This window comes from Gossypium hirsutum, chromosome A02, assembly GCF_007990345.1.
Source record: "Gossypium hirsutum isolate 1008001.06 chromosome A02, Gossypium_hirsutum_v2.1, whole genome shotgun sequence".
In the NCBI taxonomy this organism is placed as follows: Eukaryota; Viridiplantae; Streptophyta; class Magnoliopsida; order Malvales; family Malvaceae; genus Gossypium; species Gossypium hirsutum.
This window is the reverse complement of record NC_053425.1, coordinates 3,953,377-3,975,249: the sequence shown is the minus strand read 5'-3', so window position 1 is coordinate 3,975,249 and position 21,873 is coordinate 3,953,377. Positions and strand designations below refer to the sequence as shown.

Genomic DNA, 21,873 nt, shown 5'->3' with positions numbered 1-21,873 from the left:
CTCCCAGGAAGAAAATTTGAGAATGCCAAAGTGAAGCTCAGCCTAGTATAAGAAAAATGCATAGCGTAAAATTTAGCACTTAACATTTATATATTTTGCCAATTTAACCCTTACTCTTTTTTGAGCTAAATTTGACCCACTACCAACCCTTTAAAAAAAAGTTGAATTGATGTTTTTTCAATAAAAATATTGGCTAAATATTTATGAATTTTTTTATAATATTATTATTTTTATAATTTTTAAATTACTTGTTGAAGTGACATATAAGACAAATAGTATCATGTCAACATAAAGTAGGTATGAACTATCACGTAAGTTGTCATTTTAGCATCATTAAAAAATTAATATTCTACTCAGACAAAAGCGGCTTACTCTTTTTTGAAAGGTTAATAGTTATATTTAACTTTAAAAAAAAGGGATCAAACTGACAAAAACTGTAAACATTAAAGGCTAAAATTAATCCACAAAAACATCAAAACAATCCAAGATTTCCCACCAATTCTTTCGAACCAAACAACAAAAACCTCTCAATTTCAAGCTTCTCACATTTGAGAGCATTCCTCTGCATCTCCAATGCTTTGTTCTTCTCATCAATGGCAGTTATTCTGCTACGAGCTTCTAAATCCATATAAGACTTAACGATCTCATTAAAACGTGTTACTGCAAAGTCTACATGGAATTTGATGCTTAGAGCTTCAGCTATACAACATCTCCATTTCCCAATCTGATCAGCAGTCACTTGTTCTAATGTTAATGTTTCCTCCATTTCTTTAAATGTGGCTAAAAACTGAAGCAATACGTTCTCAGCAGAAAAAGAACTTAACATACAGCTTCTTGTTATATCACCATGGATGGTAACTATGTTTTCAAAGATTGGGTGTAAAGGCAATGGGATTCTGTATCCTTCAAAATCTGTCGTGTCTCCTTGTAACAATGTCTTCAAATGATGAGAATATGAAGCATTGTTTCGGTCCTCTCGTTTCAGTTTTTCCACAAATGGTAAGCAGCAAGCAGGGACAAGCTACAAATTAAATATCGTTTATGTTGTAAATATGTATCAGTATATTTTTTTTCGTAAGGTTTGTTATGCAATTAAACTAAAGGTTAAAATATGTGGTTAAAATATGTCATAAGTCCTTATACTCTTCATAAATTTGGAATTTAGTTTTTCGTAAATATTTTTCTCTTTCAAAATGTCATACCAACAAATTGAACAAAAATTGATTAACAGCGTTAACAGTCGAATCTAAATTTTAAAATCTGTAAAGAAGAGAGACTAAATTCCTAGAAATAAAAGTAGCGAGACCAAATTTTAAATATGTGAAGAGTACTAAGACTTATGCCATATTTTAACCTAAAGTAAATAGTGAAAAAATTTGAAGGTTAAAATATGTCATAAGTCCTTGTACTCTTTGTAAATTTTAAATTTTTTTCATTTTACTTTTATTTTTAAGAATTTAGTCTCTTTACTTTTCAGATTTCAAACTTCAGGTCCAATTACTAACACTATTAAGATTTCAAAAAATAGAAAGTAGAGAGACTAAATTCCTAGAAATAAAAGGACATGATTAAATTCTAAATTTGTGAAGTGTACATAGGCCTATGACATATTTTAACCAAAAACTAACTTATATATTTAATAATTATCAATTAAGAAAAGAGTTAATATAACTTTTAGCCCTTGTATTTAGCAATTAGGTTTACTTTGGTACATGTGTTTTTTTTTTCAGTCCATTTTGGTGTTTGAACTTAATAATTAGATCCATTTTTTTGTCTCTAAACTTAAAAAATATAAAAGTTTGATGATATGACATACCAAGATTTTTTCACGTCACTATCTGAAAACTAAAACACATGAAATAATCTCAAAGTGTCATATCATTAAATCTTGATAAAATTAAAGTTTAGGGGTCAAAATAGATTTAGTTCCTAAATTTAGGTACTAAAGCGGACAAAAAAAATTCGTACTAGAATATACTTAATTGTCAAGTTTAAGAACTAAAAGTTAAATTAACCCTTAAGAAAATAATACCTCGGGCTGACTGATTATTTGGCTTTGCTCCAAGGAATTGCCTGTATCATTGGACACTGCAGTTGATAGAGGTATATGAATTTGAGGATTATGGTCCTGCATACGATAAAATAGATACGAGCCACCATGTTACTGTGGTCTCTGGTCTCACTTTTATTTTATGATGATTTTAGTTTGTATTTAGTGTGGTCCTGGTCAATCTGACAGATACCTGGAAGTAAGTGATTGACTGGTTTTCCACTAACGATTGATTCTGAACCTCATCTTGAGCTACAAACGAAAGCTGAGATTGAAAATCATCCTTCATAACAAATATATAAAACAAGAGTTCTCCATTAATTGTTGTAAGAAGCTAGGTATTTGATGGTCTGAGAGATTTAAGATCAATCAATTCCAAACATATGCACATGGAATCAAGTACCTGAGGGTGAGTGAGTGGTTGGTTTTCTCCCAAATCAATAGGAAAACCCTGCATAATGTCCATATCTTGCATGAACTCATGTAAATCTAGTGTTGTCTCACTGTCCTTCTCTTTTAACTGGTTTTTTAACCTGATATTCTCTTCCTTGAGCCTTTCATTCTCCTGGTTTTTCTTCATCCTGTATCTGGCGTCATGTTGTCTCTTCCTTTCCCTTTTTTCCTCCTCGCTCAGCATGGATCTTTTACGACGACCCTTCCCTTTCTCTGAGGGATGATGATCATCCTGCAGTAGCGAAGATGGTGCTCCATGTTCCTTCCCATATTCATCTGTTTCGTGAAGATACTGGAATTGGCTGATATCTCGGACGCTATATACCCTTTTTGAATGCATTTGGGACATGATATTCTATTAGCTTCTGCTGATACCGATTATCTAGGATGATTGCAGTTGGTCTCCTCAAATGGATGAGAGAGAGGGAAGGAGAAATGAAAGAGATAAGAAACTAAAATAAAAAAGTCAAGCTTACAGCAGCAGACGAAGCGCGTGAAATGTGAACAACGGAGATAAAAGAAAAGTATTAATACCTGTTTTGGCAAATTCTCACTTTGGCTCTTATATTATTTTTCCAGTCACTTTACCTCCCCTGCTTTCATTATCTCCATCAAGTTAGCCCTTTGACCATTTCCGTTTAAAAAAAATTCTCAAGTGTTCGTCCCTTGATTTGTAGTGAAGTTCTCAATTTGATTCCTATCCTACAGTGAAATGTTCACTTTGACCCTTCACATGTTCACATTTGATTGGCTTAAATGGCCATACAAAATTTTTTTTAACAAAAATGGTTAAGGGACTAAAGTGATAGACGGAATGAAAGCAGAGGGGTCAAAGTTACTAGAAAAATGGTAGAAGAGCCAAAGTAAAAAATACATTATAGTACAAAGGCCAAAATAGATATTAAACCTAAAACAAGAATGGAGCTGAAAAACGAGTGTCGGCAACTAGTGGATGGTTGACTTGCAGAGCTAATTGACCACGTTGCGCATCGTACCTACTCGGAAGGGTCTTTTACTCAGCTGCTTAATCCTTACGTAAATAAACAAATATTTTTGGATTACTTCTTTTCGCCATGGCATGGTGCAAATCTGGCTATTAGACGCAAATGAGTTGCGACTAGTCCTTTGTTTTTTGGAATTGAGTTAACAGGAGGACAGTCCTAGAAAAGAACTAGAGGTACTTCACAGATACCTCAAACCAATCTAGGAAAAGGCAATCTAATTTGGAGGAGCAAGCAAGACATCTTTGACAAAATATAAACCAGTGAAGGAGTTTGTTGCGCGGAAGCGTGTGAAAGAGTAAAATTATTGTACTGAAAAATCACACTAAGTTCAATTCCCAGGAAAGAGAGGTGGATCACGAGGATCGCTTACATACCAGATCTTTCCTAGCCAGAATATCCCTCTATCGTAATTTAATAGCACAATAAATCACTACAATGACACTTGCAAAATTTGCAAAACAAAAATAAAGAACACTAGAATTTTAACGAGGTTCAGCAAATTTTGCCTACGTCCTCGGGCACTACCAAATATATTTCACTCCAAAAATACAAGTGAAAGTTTACAAATAGGGAGAGAGAACAATTGCCTTAAGTAGAGAATGGCAAGTGTGGGATGAAGAAAGTAAGAAATGGTTAGGCCTATTTATAGTTGAGGTTCAAGGATCAACTTGCAATGTCCCTATACAATTAGGGACCAAAATTGCAATTATCCCATGCCAACTTTTAACCCAACTTGCCAACCAATTTTACTTTCTACTTTCGGTGCCCACCCTTTTTGACTTTTCAAACAATGGGTGGGTTCCAATAATCTCCACCTTGAAGATTTGATTAGGATAATCTTATCTTCACACAATTCTTTCTGCCTTTGACAACAATACTTGATAGTGCCTTCTTCAACTGTTAAACTTGCAGGATATTAATCAAGTTCAAACAATGTTCGAACTTGGTTGCTGTTACCACCTTAGTCATCATATCTGCGGGATTATTTGCAGTCTTGATCTTCTGAAGACAAATTTTCCCCTCTTCAATAATTTCCCGCACAAAATGGAATCGTACGTCGATATGTTTTGTACGTGCATGATAGACTTGATTCTTTGCTAAATGAATAGCACTTTGACTATCACAATACACGTTAATATGCTCCTGAACCAACCCCAAGGTTTTAGCCATACCTTGTAACCAAATAGCCTCCTTTACAGCCTCTGTTACAGCCATGTACTCGGCTTCTGTGGTTGACAATGCAACTGTAGACTGTAGTGTAGACTTCCAACTTATTGGTCCTCCAGCAAGTGTAAACACATAACCGGTGGTTGATCTTCGCTTGTCCAAATCACCGGCATAGTCAGAATCAACGTACCCAATAACACCTTTACCAAGTGTATTATCCTGCTTGAACAGTAATCCAACATCCACGGTCTTCTGAATATACCGTAGAATCCATTTCACAGCTTGCCAATGTCCTTTTCCAGGATTATGCATATACCTGCTCACTATACTAACTGCCTGTGAAATGTCGGGTCTTGTACACACCATTGCATACATCAAGCTACCCACTGCATTAGAATACGGAACTTGCAACATGTATTCTCGTTCTGTATTCGTCGAAGGAGATAGTTGTGCAGAAAGCTTGAAATGAGAAGCCAACGGGGTACTTACAGGTTTGGTCTGCTCGTTCATGCCAAACTGCTGTAGTACTTTCTTCAAATACTGCTTCTGAGACAAGCTAACTCTGCCATGAGCTCTATCTCTACATATTTCCATGCCAAGAATCTTCTTAGCTTCACCTAGATCTTTCATCTCAAACTCGAGATTGAGTTGAGTCTTCAATCTCTCAATCTCAACTTTGCTCTTAGATGCTATTAGCATATCATCAACATATAAGAGCAAGTATATGAAAGTTCCTTCTTGTAGCTTCTGAAAATATACGCAATGATCAAATTTACTTCTTGTGTACCTTTGCCCTTTCATGAACTGATCAAATCGCTTGTACCACTGCCTCGGAGATTGTTTCAATCCATAAAGCGACTTTGTCAGTTTGCAAACCCAATTTTCTTTATCAGCAACATTGAATCCATCAGGCTGAGTCATATAGATTTCCTCTTCCAAATCACCGTGTAAAAATGCTGTCTTCACATCAAGCTGAACTAGTTCAAGATCGTATTGCGCAACCAAGGCTAGCAAAATTCGAATAGACGAATGCTTCACAACTGGAGAAAACACTTCATTGTAGTCTATTCCTTCTTTCTGAGCGTAACCCTTTGCTACCAATCTAGCCTTGTATCGAATTTCATTTTTACCAGGAAATCCTTCCTTCTTTACATATACCCATTTGCATCCAATTGCCTTCTTTCCCTTGGGCAGTCTCACCAACTCCCAAGTCCTATTTTTATGAAGAGACTGCATTTCTTCATTCATAGCTTGCTTCCACTTTACACCATCAGAGTTACTTATTGCTTCTGTGTAAGTGGAAGGAACATCATCATCTGCAATTGGAAGTGCATAGGCCACCATATCGTCAAAGCGAGCAGGCTTACGAATCTCTCTTCTTGGCCTCCTATATGCAATTGAATCTTGTTGCTGTAGAAGTTCTTGGGTCGAAACTTCTTCATCATTTGTTCTTTCAATATTAGCTGGATCATCATTAACCTTTTCAAACTCCACCTGCTGCAAAGTACTACTGGTTTTGTCATCCTTTTGTGAATCCTCGTTCTTCATCATGGTTGATTCATCAAAAGTTACATCTCTACTGAAAACAATCTTCCTTGTATCAGGACACCAGAGACGGTATCCTTTTACACCACTAGTTATACCCATGAATAATGCTTTCTTTGCTCTTGGGTCTAACTTAGATTCTTTTACATGATAATATGCAGTGGAACCAAAAACATGTAAAGAATCATAATCAGTAGCAGGTTTACCAGTCCACATCTCCATAGGAGTTTTTCCATTTATTGCAGCTGATGGCAATCGGTTAATTAGATGGCACGCATATGTAACTGCCTCAGCCCAAAATTCCTTGCCCAATCCAGCATTGGACAACATACATCGAACTTTCTCCAGTATAGTCCGATTCATGCGTTCTGCCACCCCATTCTGCTGTGGTGTATCTCGAACAGTGAAGTGTCGCACAATGCCCTCATCTTGACATACTTGTAGAAATGGATCATTTTTGTACTCAGTACCATTATCTGATCGAAGTCGTTTGACCTTTCGACCTGTCTGAGTCTCCACCATCTTCTTCCACTTCAGAAATGCATCCAAAACTTCATTTTTTCTTTTCATTAGATACACCCATACTTTTCTTGAATAATCATCAAGAAAAGTGACAAAATAGTGCACACCTCCCAAAGAAGCCACTTTGGTAGGTCCCCACACATCACTGTGAACATAGTCCAGAATTCCTTTCGTATTGTGAATTGCTGAACCAAATTTTACCCTCGTCTGCTTGCCCAGAACACAATGTTCACAGAATTCCAATTTGCAAGAATTTGCACCTTTCAACAAGCCTTGCTTCGCCAAAGTCTGCAAAGCTTTTTCACCAGCATGTCCCAATCGCCTATGCCATAACCTGGTAGCCTCTGAATCTACATCTTTCACAGAAGCTGTTGATGTTGATCCAATAACTGTACTTCCATTTAAATAGTACAAGTTATTTCTTCTAGTGCCTTTCATCACCGTCAATACCCCAGCTACTACCTTTAGTAATCCATCTCTCAAAGTGATTGTGAGCCCTTTAGATTCTAGGGCCCCTAATGAGATGAGATTTTTCTTCAAGCTGGGTACATAGCGAACATCTGTCAGAACTTGGATTGAGCCGTCATGGTTCTTCAATTTGATTGTACCTACACCCATTGTCTTACAGGCACTATCATTGCCCATAAAAACAACTCCACCTTCTAGTTCTTCAAGACTAGAAAACCAGTCCTTATTAGGACACATATGGTAAGTACATCCCGAATCCAATATCCACTCATCCGTTTGACATGCCATTGCCATGCCAACCAAGCTAAAGTCTGACTCCTCATCATGCTCCGCTACACATGCATTAGAAATAGACTTGCCCTTTTGTAACTTAGGACAATTCTTTTTCCAATGCCCTTTCTCACGACAAAAGGCACATTCATCTTTGGCGGGTCTCCCTTTGGACTTACCCCTTCTACCAGGTTTGCTGCTGTGTGAACGACCTCTTACTGTTAAGACTTCTGCAGTTGTATCTCTGTGATCTCTTTTATCTTTCTTTCGAGTCTCAGATCTATACAACGCACTACAGACTGCATCAAATGTGATTGAATCTTTCCCATGAAGCAATGTGGTGGTAAGATGATCATATTCATCAGGAAGGGAATTCAACAACAATAATGCCTTGTCTTCATCTTCAAATTTCTCATCCAAATTTAGCAAGTCTGCTAAAATTTTATTGAATGAGTTCACATGGTCATTCATCGACATACCGGGTGCATACGTGAACCGAAAAAGTTTCTTTTTCATATAAAGCCTATTTTCAAGACTTTTCGTTAGAAACTTTTCTTCTAATGTATCCCACAGCTTCTTCGCTGATGTCTCCCTCATGACGGAGTACTTTTGCTCTTTGGCCAAACATAGGCGAATTGTACCACACGCCTGTCTATTGATCTTGGCCCACTCCTTGTCATCCATCTTGTCAGGTTTTTCTTCAAGGGCTATATCCAGCTCTTGCTGACATAAGACATCCAGGATCTCACACTGCCACATACCAAAATTATTGGTACCAGAGCCAGGTTCGTACTTGGGGAATACGACCGTTTACGGTACTATTCACGTATACGGCACTATTCACGTATACGGTGATACCAATTGTTGCGCGGAAGCGTGTGAAAGAGTAAAATTATTGTACTGAAAAATCACACTAAGTTCAATTCCCAGGAAAGAGAGGTGGATCACGAGGATCGCTTACATACCAGATCTTTCCTAGCCAGAATATCCCTCTATCGTAATTTAATAGCACAATAAATCACTACAATGACACTTGCAAAATTTGCAAAACAAAAATAAAGAACACTAGAATTTTAACGAGGTTCAGCAAATTTTGCCTACGTCCTCGGGCACTACCAAATATATTTCACTCCAAAAATACAAGTGAAAGTTTACAAATAGGGAGAGAGAACAATTGCCTTAAGTAGAGAATGGCAAGTGTGGGATGAAGAAAGTAAGAAATGGTTAGGCCTATTTATAGTTGAGGTTCAAGGATCAACTTGCAATGTCCCTATACAATTAGGGACCAAAATTGCAATTATCCCATGCCAACTTTTAACCCAACTTGCCAACCAATTTTACTTTCTACTTTCGGTGCCCACCCTTTTTGACTTTTCAAACAATGGGTGGGTTCCAATAGAGTTCGAGTAACCCAGTTTGTTAAACTCACCTCCTCCTTGTATTTGGAAGCAACCCAGTCTGCAGCATTAATTTTTAGCTGTTCTCCTGATCAATTTGATCCTCACCTGCAGGAGTTCTTTGATCATCCTATCAATCATGACAATACTAGGCTTCAATTATTTGATGTTTATAAATTTACATATTTCTTGGTCTGTCATCCTCGAAGAGATTTGGAGCATGTCGTAGGGGCATTGAGGTAGGACTAAGCCCACTCCCTCAACAAAAAGGAGGGGCTAGCTCTTCGGTTTCGTTGATGGAGATATCCTTTGGTTTCAGTTTCAGTTTATTAGAGAACGCTCAGCGAGCTTTTGAGGGTGCTTTTTAAAGTTGAGCAACTTAGCGTTACGGTGATGACTTCCAATCAAGTTGCCCTTCGAATGTCTTGGGCGTTTTCTTGGGAGTGTTGAAGTAGAAACAAATTGGCCAACTTGAGACCATATAAGTTACTGCTGGTTCCCTTCTAAGCTTGATGAGCTCTAAATCTAAAGAGATCAAATGAGATGTCCCTATAGGTTGTACATGAAATGGAATGGAAAAGTGTTGGTTTTCAATGGCTAAAAGGCATAATTGTATAGGTTGAGTTTGATTAGGTTGAATTGGTATGTTTTGATGTCAAATTGTGGGCATTTTTGGGTTCAACTATGTGAATTGGTTAAAATCTAACGTTTGGTATACCTTTGATTAAGTTTTATGCATGTTTGAATGTGCACAAGTGTATCAAAGATGCAAATGGTTAGGTTGATATGAAATAGGAACCAGATGACTTAATTTGTACCAAAAACAAAGTCATCGTCCCGATGACTACATTTTCTTGTCGCAATGTCGACCGACACTATGTGATGCCGTGATGTCAAGTGGCCTGACATCGTGGCGTGACAAACTATTTGGCGACGTCACAACGTGGAGAAGGTGACGTCACAACATTGATCCTGTATTTTCAAAACTTTACAATTTGGTCATATTTCAAACTCAAGTCAATAAAAGAGCTTTCGTAAGCTCGATTAAAGCTCAAATTTAATTGTATATCATATTATGAATGTGTTTAAGACATGAAAGTGTGTTTAAATGATATAATTACAGTATGTTTAATGGTAGTTGCTCTAGTAACGACTGTAGCATTTCGTAGCTCGGACCCAACAATAGGGTCGGACGAGGGGTGTTACAAAAAATATTAAAAAAATAAAATCATCATCATGCCAAACAACTGGTTTATATTCATTCTCAATCTCATCCACATTTTCATGTACCCTCTTGGTTAAATTGCTCTTCTAGTCCTTCCTTTTTTCTCATCCACCTAATCCATCCCTTGTTATTTTTAAATTTTTACACTTTTCCCCGTAACACCCTCTACACTTTTAAAATTTAGTTCATACCTTGAATTAATTTCCCTTAATTCAAAAGCCCTTTTAATTTCTTATAATATCCAACTACCTTCTTTACTAATATAAAAAAAATTATCTACTCCGAAGATTCTAACACATGCACAATCCGAATTGACACTGTTCACATCTCAAGGGATGTTAAGGATGTTACAAATTCGTTAAATTAAATGATTTTCTCAACCTAATTCTAATTCTATTAAATTCATGACGACTTTACCGTACCAAAATCTATGAGTAGATTAATTTAATTGTCTTATTCTATAAAATTGCAACGGCTACATAAATTAATTTTCACTTTGAACTTCAATTATTTAATTATAATCAATTAAATAATAATTTAAATAAATTAAATTAATCACTAAGTCATCTCTTGTCCTTATGCGAGAAAATGTATTCATTATGGATAGTAATATATGTAATTGATTTCTTTGTTTGTTACTTTCATTCATTCAACATATCGGTCCAAATGCAATCCATATAGGGTTGTGTTAACGAAATGATCACTTGAATATATAATTAAGGCTCAAATAATTTGTAATTAAGTTCAAACTCTTCATGTATTAATTATAACATTATTTACTCAAGGTTTTAATCTACTAAAAGTTCCATGACTGATCATATACCGTTATGAAAACAAGTAATTTATACTTGTCTAATGTCATATGTATGTTACTTTTAAAAAATATATATATCAAATTATAGATTGGCTTAATCTTGATAGTCTCTGTAAACTAATTTGTACCGTTAGATCTAGGGGAGCTCAACGACAAATAAAAGCTTTCCTCCTCATTTGTATTGATCCTATTATATTCCATCAAAAGTTAGTGAATATAATTTGGGAGCATTTTGTAACACCCCTATCCCGTAACTGTCGCCGGAATAGGAAAGGGGAGTCACTGGACAGACAGAGCATTTCAGAGTAACACAGATTCACAGATATCATATAATATTAATACATAAATATTGATCCACAATTCATCCATTAAGATGGTCTACGAGACCTAAAACGTACATTTAGGGAAGGGTGGAACTAAACCGAACCCATTCAGAAATTTCAGAACTTAATCAATATTTTCAAAACTGACCAAGTCACACACTCGTGTGACTCACACGGGCACAAGACACGCCCATGTGGTCCAACCGTGTCAAAAAGAGGTCCTATACTGACTTTTTAACACGGCCAACAGACACGGCCGTGTGCCATGACCATGTAAAATTTAGCTAGCTACTAACTTTCTCACACGGCCACAAGGCACGCCCGTGTTCCCTGGCCGTGTGGCACAATGCAGGCTTGGTTTAAGCCAATTTGCCATCCCATATGGTTCCAATCCTACAAGCATTAATATGCAACAATTATACTAACATTTCCAACCAATTCCATACTCAAATATGACCAAAACACATTAGAACATGGCACATTACCACATACACCAAAACAATACACAAACATATCATTTGCTAGCCAATTCAAATGGCATAACTTGCACATGCATATCAACTAATCCATTCTAGCCTATACATGCCATATTTAATTATGTACATTTCTGAAAGTACCAAAAAGAGTTTGATGGTGTGATGACAATCCTCGACTATTCCCGAGCCTTCAGTAGTTACGATAACTGTAAAACAGATAGTAAGCACACAGAGTAAGCTACGAAGAGCTTAGTAAGCCAAACACAATTGGTTTAATTACATAAAGCATATATATGTAGTTCAAAACAACAATAAGAATTCATAGCCATTTCTCAGAGTTGTTCATAAACTTAACCATGCTCATTTGCTTGTAAGCATATCATATTCATTTCTATGATTCCAAACCTACTTTGCAGAAACAGAGTCTTTCATATTCAGAAATTAAGTACGATACAAACGTACCTGTAGGAATTATACATTTCATATCTCATACTTTATCATCGGACAATCCAGAAATAGAATAGATATTCACAATCAAGTACAATGTCGACATCCCAGACGTGGTCTTACATGTAATTCAGTATCGATGCCTCTATCCCAGACAGGGTCTTATGCGAAAACAGATACGATGCCGATGTCCCAGATATGGTCTTACACGTAAATTTCAAATCGATGCCTATGTCCCAGACACGGTCTTACACGATAATTCAGATCAATACCAACGTTCTTTTATCAGGCTCTCAAGGCCGTCCAGTGTAGATAACAGTTTATAAACACAAAATTTAATCAACTTAACACATAAGTGTAGTTTAACTTACCTCGTACGGATTTTGGACGAAAATGAGTCGACTATTCGACTACTTTGGACTTCCCTAGATCTAAGTCCAATTTTCTTTGTTCTTGATCTAATACAATACAATTTCAACCATTCAATCATTCATTTCATTCAAAAAAATCCATGAACACATATTTAGGGAACTTTACATTATAGCCCTTATATTTTCACACTTTGACAATTTAGTCCATTTTTCACAAAATCACAAATATGCAAAATTTACCAAGACTAAAGTTTGGCCAAAAATATATGGCTTCCATATAAGCCCATACAACATGTTTAACTCGCAATTTAGTCCTTCAAAACCTCATTTTTCACAAATTAGCCCAAATAGCTCATTTCATCAAAAATTCAAGAACAAAACATATAACCCATCTAACAAGCCTTCATAATTCATCCAAAAACATCACAAAACTCATGATATCAACAATGGAATTTCATGAAATCTTTAACAGAAACAGAAATTCAGACATGGGCTTTGAAGAACACGAAGCAACGATCACAGAAACGTAGAAATTATCAAAAACCGAACAAATTTCATACCTTAATTTAGCTACCAAAGTGTCGAATGTACGAAAGCTTCAAACCCTTCTTTCTTTGGCTAATTTTTGACTATTATGCATGATAATAAGCCACTTTTTTGTTTTCATTTTATTATAATAAGCATTATAATCACCTTTTACCATTTTGCCCTTAATGATATAAAATTAAATTCACCAACTATATGACCATTTTTGTCCACCATTAAAATAAATGGTAAATTTGACATGTAAGGACCTTTATTTTAACAGCCAAGTCAATTGGATGCTTTAACATCTAGCACTCAACTTTCACACTTTTCGCGATTTAATCCTTTTTCTTAATTAAGCACAGAAACAGACAAATTTAATCATAGAAATTTCGCAGATGTAAATTCACATACTACAGACATAGAAAATAATGTAAAAATATTTTTCAGACTCGGATTTGTGGTCTTTAAACCACTATTCCGACTAGGGTCAAAACTGGACTGTTACACATTTACTCAAATACCATGTGAGTATTGCTTTCTTGTGACTTCTCTGTTCTTTCGTTGCTCTTTTGTTTTTGAGTTGCTTCCGCTTTAATTTTGGTGCCTTGGAGAATTTCTTTTGAGAATTCTCACTTTACAAAAGTTAGGCCGGCGTAGGCGAATTTAAAACAAAGAAATTACCTAATGCCGCACGGACTACTAGACTAAAGTTTTAGCCCTATGACAGCCGCGATTCTATAGACTCAACTGCATCAACCAAGTTCTTTTCAATATAACGTTGCCAACCTTAGGACAATTTTCACGTTCATGGCCATAATATTTGCATTAAAAGAAGATGTTAAGGAGAGACTCATATTCCACACATTGAAGTCGTCTATAAATTCTAACTGATGCTATTAATGGTTTATTCATAATAACGCTCACCGCCAAACTAATGTAACAACCCCATGCACACTGATTAGTATTACGATCAGTCTTAATCACTTCACCAATCATGTTACCAATAGTCGTTAGAATACTTCGTTTATACATACAACCCGATAGACCATGGAGACGAATCCATGCGATAACATTCCTAGAGAAAGAGATACTCGGACAAAACAAACTACTCCATGGTTGAAATGTAAGAGAATGCTCAAAAATCACGCTGGGATCTCCCGACAGAGCCTTCGTATAATCCACAGCTAGTTGGAATTTAAGCAAAAAATAATCATTTTCAATATCCATCAACTGAAAATTCTGAGACAGCTTCCAAAGCATAAAAATGTACTCATAAAAGCGTTGAAACCAATCTTCCTTCCTAGAAGCTTCAAGATCACAGTACTTGCCATATTTTTCTCAATCAATGAATGTACCCGAGCAGAAAAGTCAATAGCCTGGATTTCATCAGAAGAACCCCTTTCAAATCTGAATCTAATAACTCAATATCATCATCAAACCAAGGGGATTTATCCCCAAAGACCTGACCACCGTTTAAAAGGTATCCTTGAAAAACGACTGAGAAACACGCTGCGTACAATCCATCGATCTTGTATCAAACTCTAAATCATCCTCCCCCATCCTATTCTTGTTAGCAACCCGACTAGTTCCACCCGTCATAGGCAGCTTCCCCATTTTGTCGCTACCTTCATCAACAGAGGAAATGAGAGAATCCATTAAACATAGCAATTTACTCTTTGTAATAGAAAACACTCCTCGGTTATTATCTTGCATGCCACAAAATAAATAACAGCATGTAAATGTGGTCTTTGGTCTCACTGTTTATGTTTTTTTTCCCTCTTTTCTCAGAGGGTATGATTCTAAAATCCCAAATAGGAGGCATCAAGATTTGTACACAACAACCAATGAAACTTTCTTTTATCTATAAATTTCACCCCTAAATATTCTAGATTTTGATAATTTTAAAATCAATTGTATACACGCAGGTGCTTAACAATTGAACCTTCACTTAAATTTTTTTTTAATTGATCAAAATTGCAGGGCAAAGAAACACCTATTCCATTTGATTAACCAAAAATATTTTACATAACGATTTCAACACTAGTTATTGCACAGGATCTGAGGGGAGACTTGTTTTGGTAAAGTTAGTTTTGTAAAACCTCCTAATCTTCTATACGTAGATGTGTGATGTGATGTTTTTTTAACTCATAATCAACTAAACTTCATATTCTTGGAACCATGATGGATCATATATATATATTAGTTGATTAATTATTTTTCTCTTTAATTATTTTCATTTATGTTAATTATTTATTTAGTCTCGTGCTTATTTATCTACTTGTTTAATCAACAAGTTGTATTAATTTGATAAACTTAATTTATCTTGAAAGAGAAAGGGTTGAAATTTAGACTGGATAGATTAGGATTAACTTTAATAGTGCTAACATATGAGTTGATTTGCAATTAGGATTTGAATATACCTTATGTCGTAATCAACCCAATATGTTTGTTTTTAATTACTTAACTTAACCTGCCTAGCATAAAATCAAAGCTAGTGGGGAAGGGGGGATTAACTTAGCTAGATATTACAAGGGTCTAGTTAACATCTTTGAATTATGGATTAGTAATTACATATATTGAACAATTGAACGAGAGATAATTGATTAACTAAGTGAAGCTAGAATTGCAAGTCCATAAAATTGATTGAGAAACTCGAAAGTTTCCATTGTTTTAGTTTAGTAATAATGCTCGATTGACAAGAGCATTGTTGTCAATGTAGAAAGATGTAGGTTTGAGTGCGCTGAAACTTATTATCCTCTTATTATGGGTTGGGGAGGGACTTTGGATTTATGTAAGTTTAATATTTACTTGTTCTATTTAACAATATGTTAAATGAACTTTCAAATCCACATCATTTTGGTTATTGCAATAGTAATAGTATATTCATGGATGAACAAGTTTAGGCAAAGTAATAGTTCCAGATTGGGTCCGTCTAAATGACCCATTTCACTATTAAAACAATAATAAAAATATTTTTATTTAAATTTAACTATAAAAATATATAAATATAATTTTTTTTAATTTTTAATAGTAAAATGGGTTGGACTGGTTTAAAATTTAAGCCCAAGCTCGGCCCAAAGTTGGTCAGATGAGCCATTTTGACTATGAACACATCTAGTGCCAATCAAGATTTTCAGAACTAGATCGATAATAGAATTAGTCATGTTATTGGTCCGACTAGTTCGATTAAAAATTATTAAAAATTCATAAAATAAGAATAGAAAAATCGCTCAAATTGGGTTTTTTAGTCTGACATGTACCAGTTCATGGATCAATATGCTTAACCTCTTATTTTGGACAATACCTCAGTCTCTTCTTGATTCAGCTTGTTCGGATCACTAAAATACCCCTAGAAGGAGATAGGACTAAGCAGAGCGAAAATAGCTTTCCACGAGACAAGAATGGAAACTGTTGTATAAAAATATTTTAATTGGATCCGAAATCAATATTTTGTAAAGGTAAGAATTTCTATAAAATTACTTTAAGAATAATTATTTCCTCTCCATGTGCAGAACAATCAACAAATACTATTCGCATGATACAATGCATTTACTCGAACGGAATAATTCGTATTGCATTACCAATTGTTTTAAACTAGAATGAAATTTAGAAACACAAAAGAAAGAAAGAATATAATTTTAATAATATCATTCTCTTAGAACTCAGTTCTATATTAATTCTCATTTTTGGTGTTTATATATAGAACACAAAGAGGTACTTACGTGCTTCTTTGAAAAGACACGACCGTTTCTTTAGAAAATTTTGAGTAGTTATATATATATATTTACGTAGACGCCTCTCTTTTATTACATTCTTTCTTTCTTTTCCATTATATATATTATAAATGATATAAAATTCTATATTTTATTTGAAAATACTTTATAATATATAATATATAATATAAAATTATATATTATATATTATATACAACAATTATTAGTAAGTTAAGATTGAATCAGAAAAAAAATATTATGAGTCAAATAGTTTTTTACTTTCACTATAGCAAAACTGACTTTTAGCGGCGTTTTTTTAGGCCTTTAGCGGTGCTTTTAAGCGCCACTAAAACTATTCGCGGCGTTTTTGTAAGCGCCGCAAAAAACGCCTATATAGATGGCGCCGCTAAAGGTCATAAAAATTTAAAAAATATATATTATAAATTATTGTAAAAGTCCTGGAAAAATATAAAAAAATTAAAATTCATTATCAAAATATTGAGAAGAAGAATAATCTATGATATAAATACATCCCGCCAAACAAAATACCGCACTTATCATACTACACCAGAAATCTAACAAAATACAAATAGAAATCTATGATTTATGACATAAGGTTCAATCTTCTTCAATTGCAGAGCTGCATGCGTAAGTCCCTTACCAAGTGAGGGGTCTCAGGGGGAGGCCTATATGGGCGTGTGAAAGGTTCCCGGTAACAAAAGGGTGTTTGGAAGCCTGCACAATGATGTTAAAGCTCTTATGTTTCTTCATACTTAGTTGGAATAGCATGATAAGAAGTGCTCATGGGAAATTTCAACTACCTGGAAAGGTGACCACCGTTTTGCCGGATCAAACTCAACTAGTCCCCTCAAGAAATCAATCAAAGCCAATCGTATCTGACTCTCTGTGATAGATTTATTATGCAGCAGCTTTAGTAAGTTATCCACAGACTACACACTAGAAAAATTTTCTCACCACTCCAAGCTGTACATTCAATGTTGAAGTTAGATGCTAACCTTTAATGATATCTTCTTTAGGCAAGTTTTTCAGGTAAGGATAGCATGTAACTACTGCTTCAAGATTCTTATGCTTGAAATACTCTTTTCCAATCAACGGTTTTTTTAACTCCCTCTGAACAGAAACAAGCAACAATTATATCAGATGAAAAACTTGACAAGAGATGCAACATGTAAATGAACAAGAACTAGTCACTAGAAATTTCTTACGGCTTTATATTCTTCTTCTATTAATACTTGGTAAGCACTTCTGCCACAAACTTCACTATTCCCTATAGGATTCTCCCGACGCACTTGAAGAACTTACTTGTGTTTTTTGCCTTTGCCTCCTTTAGAACATAATCAGGGGGCTGCTCTCTACATGATAACCACATATAAAAGGCTGTTCGTAACAAGTGCAAAGATATGACTAACTGAATGAGAAATGACTAATGAGTGCTAAAAACAAATTTTAATTATATCTAAATGTAACCAGGTTGGTTTAAGATAAGTTAAAACAAGATGGAAATGAAAGTTTGTACAAAACCCTTCAAAAAGAAATACGCATGAAGAATAAGAAAATAATAAGCAGCATAATATTTATATTGAATGCAAGAAAATAGCAGGACAACTAAGAAACAGCAACTGATCAAACATAGTTCAAGAAAATCAAGTAGGAAGGGTCTTAAAGATATTTTGAACTTTTATGAATTAACTCAGCTAGATGAGCACATATTAGCAGAAGTTCTAATGCATTTCAGTAAAAAGCATATTTCATTGGAATTTTCTCTATTTACTTGTTTTCGTAAGCATGAAAATTTTATTTTGGACAAAATTTTATTTTGTTTTCGTAAATTTCATTGGTTAAGATTCATAACCATATTCTTACTTTGTACCTTAAGCATTCCTCACTCTTTTCCATCCTCCATACCAAGCAGAGCCTTAAGGACATTGAAAATTCTAGCACATCCTTCAAGGTTCTTATATACAAGAAATAAATTATTCACGTTGATCCTAAAATGCAACATTAACTCACCCCTTATAAGGCACAGATCTCGTTCATAAGTATTAATGCCTATCTTGCCAATTCAATAGAGGAATCATCTTAGAGGATCTGACTTGTCATAATGATACTTTTATGTAGAACAAAAGAAACTGAAGAGAGAGAGGTAGACTGAACTTTCAATTTGTGATGTTGAAAAAATATTAGTGATCTGAAAAATCAATGCAAATTTTTGTTTCTCTTTCCTTATACATTTTTGTTTAGCATAAGGGAAATTTTTGGTATGAATGCCTACAAACTTGTCAAAGCATTAGATACACACTGCCTTGAATCCTGGAATTTCTAAGATAGATAAAAAAATAAGAGACAGAGTGAGTATGAAATTTGATAATTGCATGCGCTTATTTAATGATAAGTGAAATTCTCCTATTTGGACACAATAAGATCTGCTCGGTTATAAGATCAACCAAAGAAAAGCTATACATAAAATCAGTCGCAAGAAAATGATGCCTAGAAATACTGACAAATTGTTAGCCAGAGATATGTATGACCATCAAAGCAAGAGGCATACCCAAGAATTTCAACCATTCGCCTTAGAAGATCAAATTCTGAAGCACCTAGGAATAATGGCAGCCCAAGAAAGAGTTCAGCAACTATGCAGCCAAAGGACCACATGTCAATAGCTGTTGTATATCTAATCAAGTGGTCAAGGTTCAAACTAGAACTAACGATCAAGACCAAAGACAAAAATCAGAATTAGGGAATATAATCATCAAAGACAATAATGAATCACAAGAACTGAATATTTTAAATAGGCATTTTCTAATTATTACTGCCAAAGGCTTGAAACATGACTAATTTAGGTAGTAGCAGCATGCTAAAAAGAATAGCAATATGACTCTTCTACGTCATTGCTCCAAAAAGATCTTTATATAGAAATACAAAGATGAACCTTTCAAGGTTTAATCCACAGAAGATGTGACTAATATAGAGTGCTGGACTAGAACTTCTGTGGAATAAACTCCAAAGGTCATTTTAAACCTCAGGATTCAATTGATCAAACAATGTTCTGCTGAAGTTATTCCACTGAAGTTCAAGTCCATACCAGCATGATCCACCAAAAGACAAAGGCAGTAAGCAAAACCAATAAATAGAAAAGAAGGCTACAAATTCATGTCAAAAGGATGCTGATATCCAAGAAGAACTTCAGGAGATCTGTAATACCGGCTCTGCAGAAAAAAATAGGAAAAAGAGTCATAAGACCCTCCGCAGTATGATAACAGTGAACAGTACGCAGTGATAGTATCTAGTAAGATACTGCAGATATATTTAACCAGACCGCCAGTTCCGAGTAGCACCTATCCATTCCAAATCAAAGCAGTTCTCAATAGACCTTAAATTTAACTCATCTTCATTAAGCACATTATTTCTACCTACGATCTAAAGTATGAAGGTGTAAAGAAATATCACTTACAAGCACAGACTTCTAATTCTCAATTAAAACTGTAAATCTTTCCAACTGTACGGAAATTAACCCTAAATCTATGAACAATGGAATAAAAAAAGAACATTACTTTCTTTCCTGAAAAATTAAAATCAGAGATCATGGGAAACTAAAATTAAGAAGAAAAAAGACCATAAAACATTCTTAGTCGGACAGCTTAGAATTAAATATATTAAATAGATATTGATCTTCCTTGTTTCTTTCAAATTCTTTTCTCTCATCCCTTAAACATACTCATCAATTATCCAAAATTAAACGATAGAAAAACCCTAAAGCAGGAACCCTTAAGTTCCCGATCATGTAATGGAGCAGAAATATAGATAAATCAACCGCCATTTTCAAGTCGGAAGCGACAGTGTGAAACCTTCTTTCAGTGGACGGTTGCTTAAATTTCAAAAGAGATTCGAGCATCATTACAGACCGAAACAAGAACATTGACGAAACAAACAAATAAATTTAAAAAAGAAGAAGAAAGACTAACCTCAAGCGCTTTCGGACGGTGGAGAAAGAGCAAGAGAGCAAGAGTTTTATTTTGGGGGAAAACTTGGGAAAAGGGCAAGCCACTGACTTTACGTATAGAAACACTTATGAATCTTAAGAAAATCTCATATAGAAACAGCTTAAAGGAATGAAATAGCAGAAATAAGGTAACATAAAATCCTACAAAGGAAATTGACAAACAGAAAAGAATGAAAATAAAAGAAAAAGGAAAACATTTTGAATCGTTGTGTAGAGTTGGAGGGATGTCAAATTTTGGGAGGATTAGAGGCGGGATCTGTAAAATCAATTGAAACGGTGCGTGGTGGAAACAATTGAAACGGTGCGTGGTAGGAACAATTGAAACGGTGAGTTTTGAATTAGTAATTCATCAACAGTTTATGTATTTTAGCTTCGAAAACTTTGAAAGGCCATAACTTTTCGCTCGATTGTCCGATTGAAATGATTTTTTTTTTGATTTCGAATAAATTTTCGAGATCTATACGCTAAAAAACTGCCAAAGGCGGTTTGCCGCACTTTTTGTCAAAAAATATTTTTTTCCCTCTAAATTTTGATATTTTCGGTTTAAAATTTAATTTTAAAACATTCAAATCATTATTTTCCTTACTTATTTGAAGTAAACACTGGATTTTTTTACAGAATTATTGTATTATTTTTTTTAATTTGACACGTGTATGGAATAGGTCCGATAAATCATTAGAGCGTAACGTAATATAATTAAGATAATAATAATACTCCTATAATATAACAATGAGTTAATTTAGCTTAGTTGGTTAAGTTTGCTTGCTCTTTACCTTAGTACCTGGGTTCAAATCTCGTTGTTAGCAATTTTGAATCTTTTTTGCACCCCTCCGTACCTTGCTCTTTTTTGTGCTTGCATTTATTATTTTTAATCAGTTAACTCTTCAATATTACATTAATATATATTATTAGTACAATAATATAGACGGATTGACAATTTGAGCTACATATTACAGTAATACATTAACATTAATATACAGGCACATAATACATTAATATATATTATTAGTACAATAGTATAGAAGGATTCACAATTGATATACGGGCACATACATAATTTGAGCTACAATATTATGAAT

General features: G+C 34.7%; 1 protein-coding gene and 1 long non-coding RNA gene across 4 annotated transcripts; both read right to left on the bottom strand.

The window, feature by feature from the left end:
* Window positions 1–294: 294 nt before the first annotated feature.
* On the bottom strand, window positions 295–3,034 carry LOC107942668 (uncharacterized). 2 transcript variants are annotated; one of them, XM_016876373.2, is made up of 4 exons: window positions 2,454–3,034; window positions 2,244–2,333; window positions 2,033–2,128; window positions 295–1,021 (listed from the first exon to the last, which is right to left on the bottom strand). In XM_016876373.2, the coding sequence occupies exons 1-4, from the start codon at window positions 2,850–2,852 to the stop codon at window positions 473–475; spliced, it is 1,134 nt and encodes a 377-aa protein (XP_016731862.1). In that variant the 5' UTR covers window positions 2,853–3,034; the 3' UTR covers window positions 295–472. The 2 variants fall into 2 exon arrangements, with proteins under 2 accessions (XP_016731862.1, XP_016731863.1); XM_016876374.2 differs by lacking the exon at window positions 2,244–2,333 and having other exon boundaries at window positions 2,454–3,020.
* A 14,237-nt stretch (window positions 3,035–17,271) lies between these two features.
* LOC107942671 (uncharacterized) lies at window positions 17,272–20,965 on the bottom strand. Of its 2 annotated transcripts, XR_005910524.1 has the most exons (6): window positions 20,757–20,965; window positions 19,343–20,000; window positions 18,000–18,146; window positions 17,790–17,904; window positions 17,595–17,677; window positions 17,272–17,508 (listed from the first exon to the last, which is right to left on the bottom strand). It is a non-coding gene; the product is annotated as an uncharacterized lncRNA (long non-coding RNA). The 2 variants fall into 2 exon arrangements; XR_005910526.1 differs by lacking the exon at window positions 17,272–17,508 and having other exon boundaries at window positions 17,516–17,677; window positions 19,343–20,129.
* Between the last annotated feature and the right edge of the window lie 908 nt (window positions 20,966–21,873).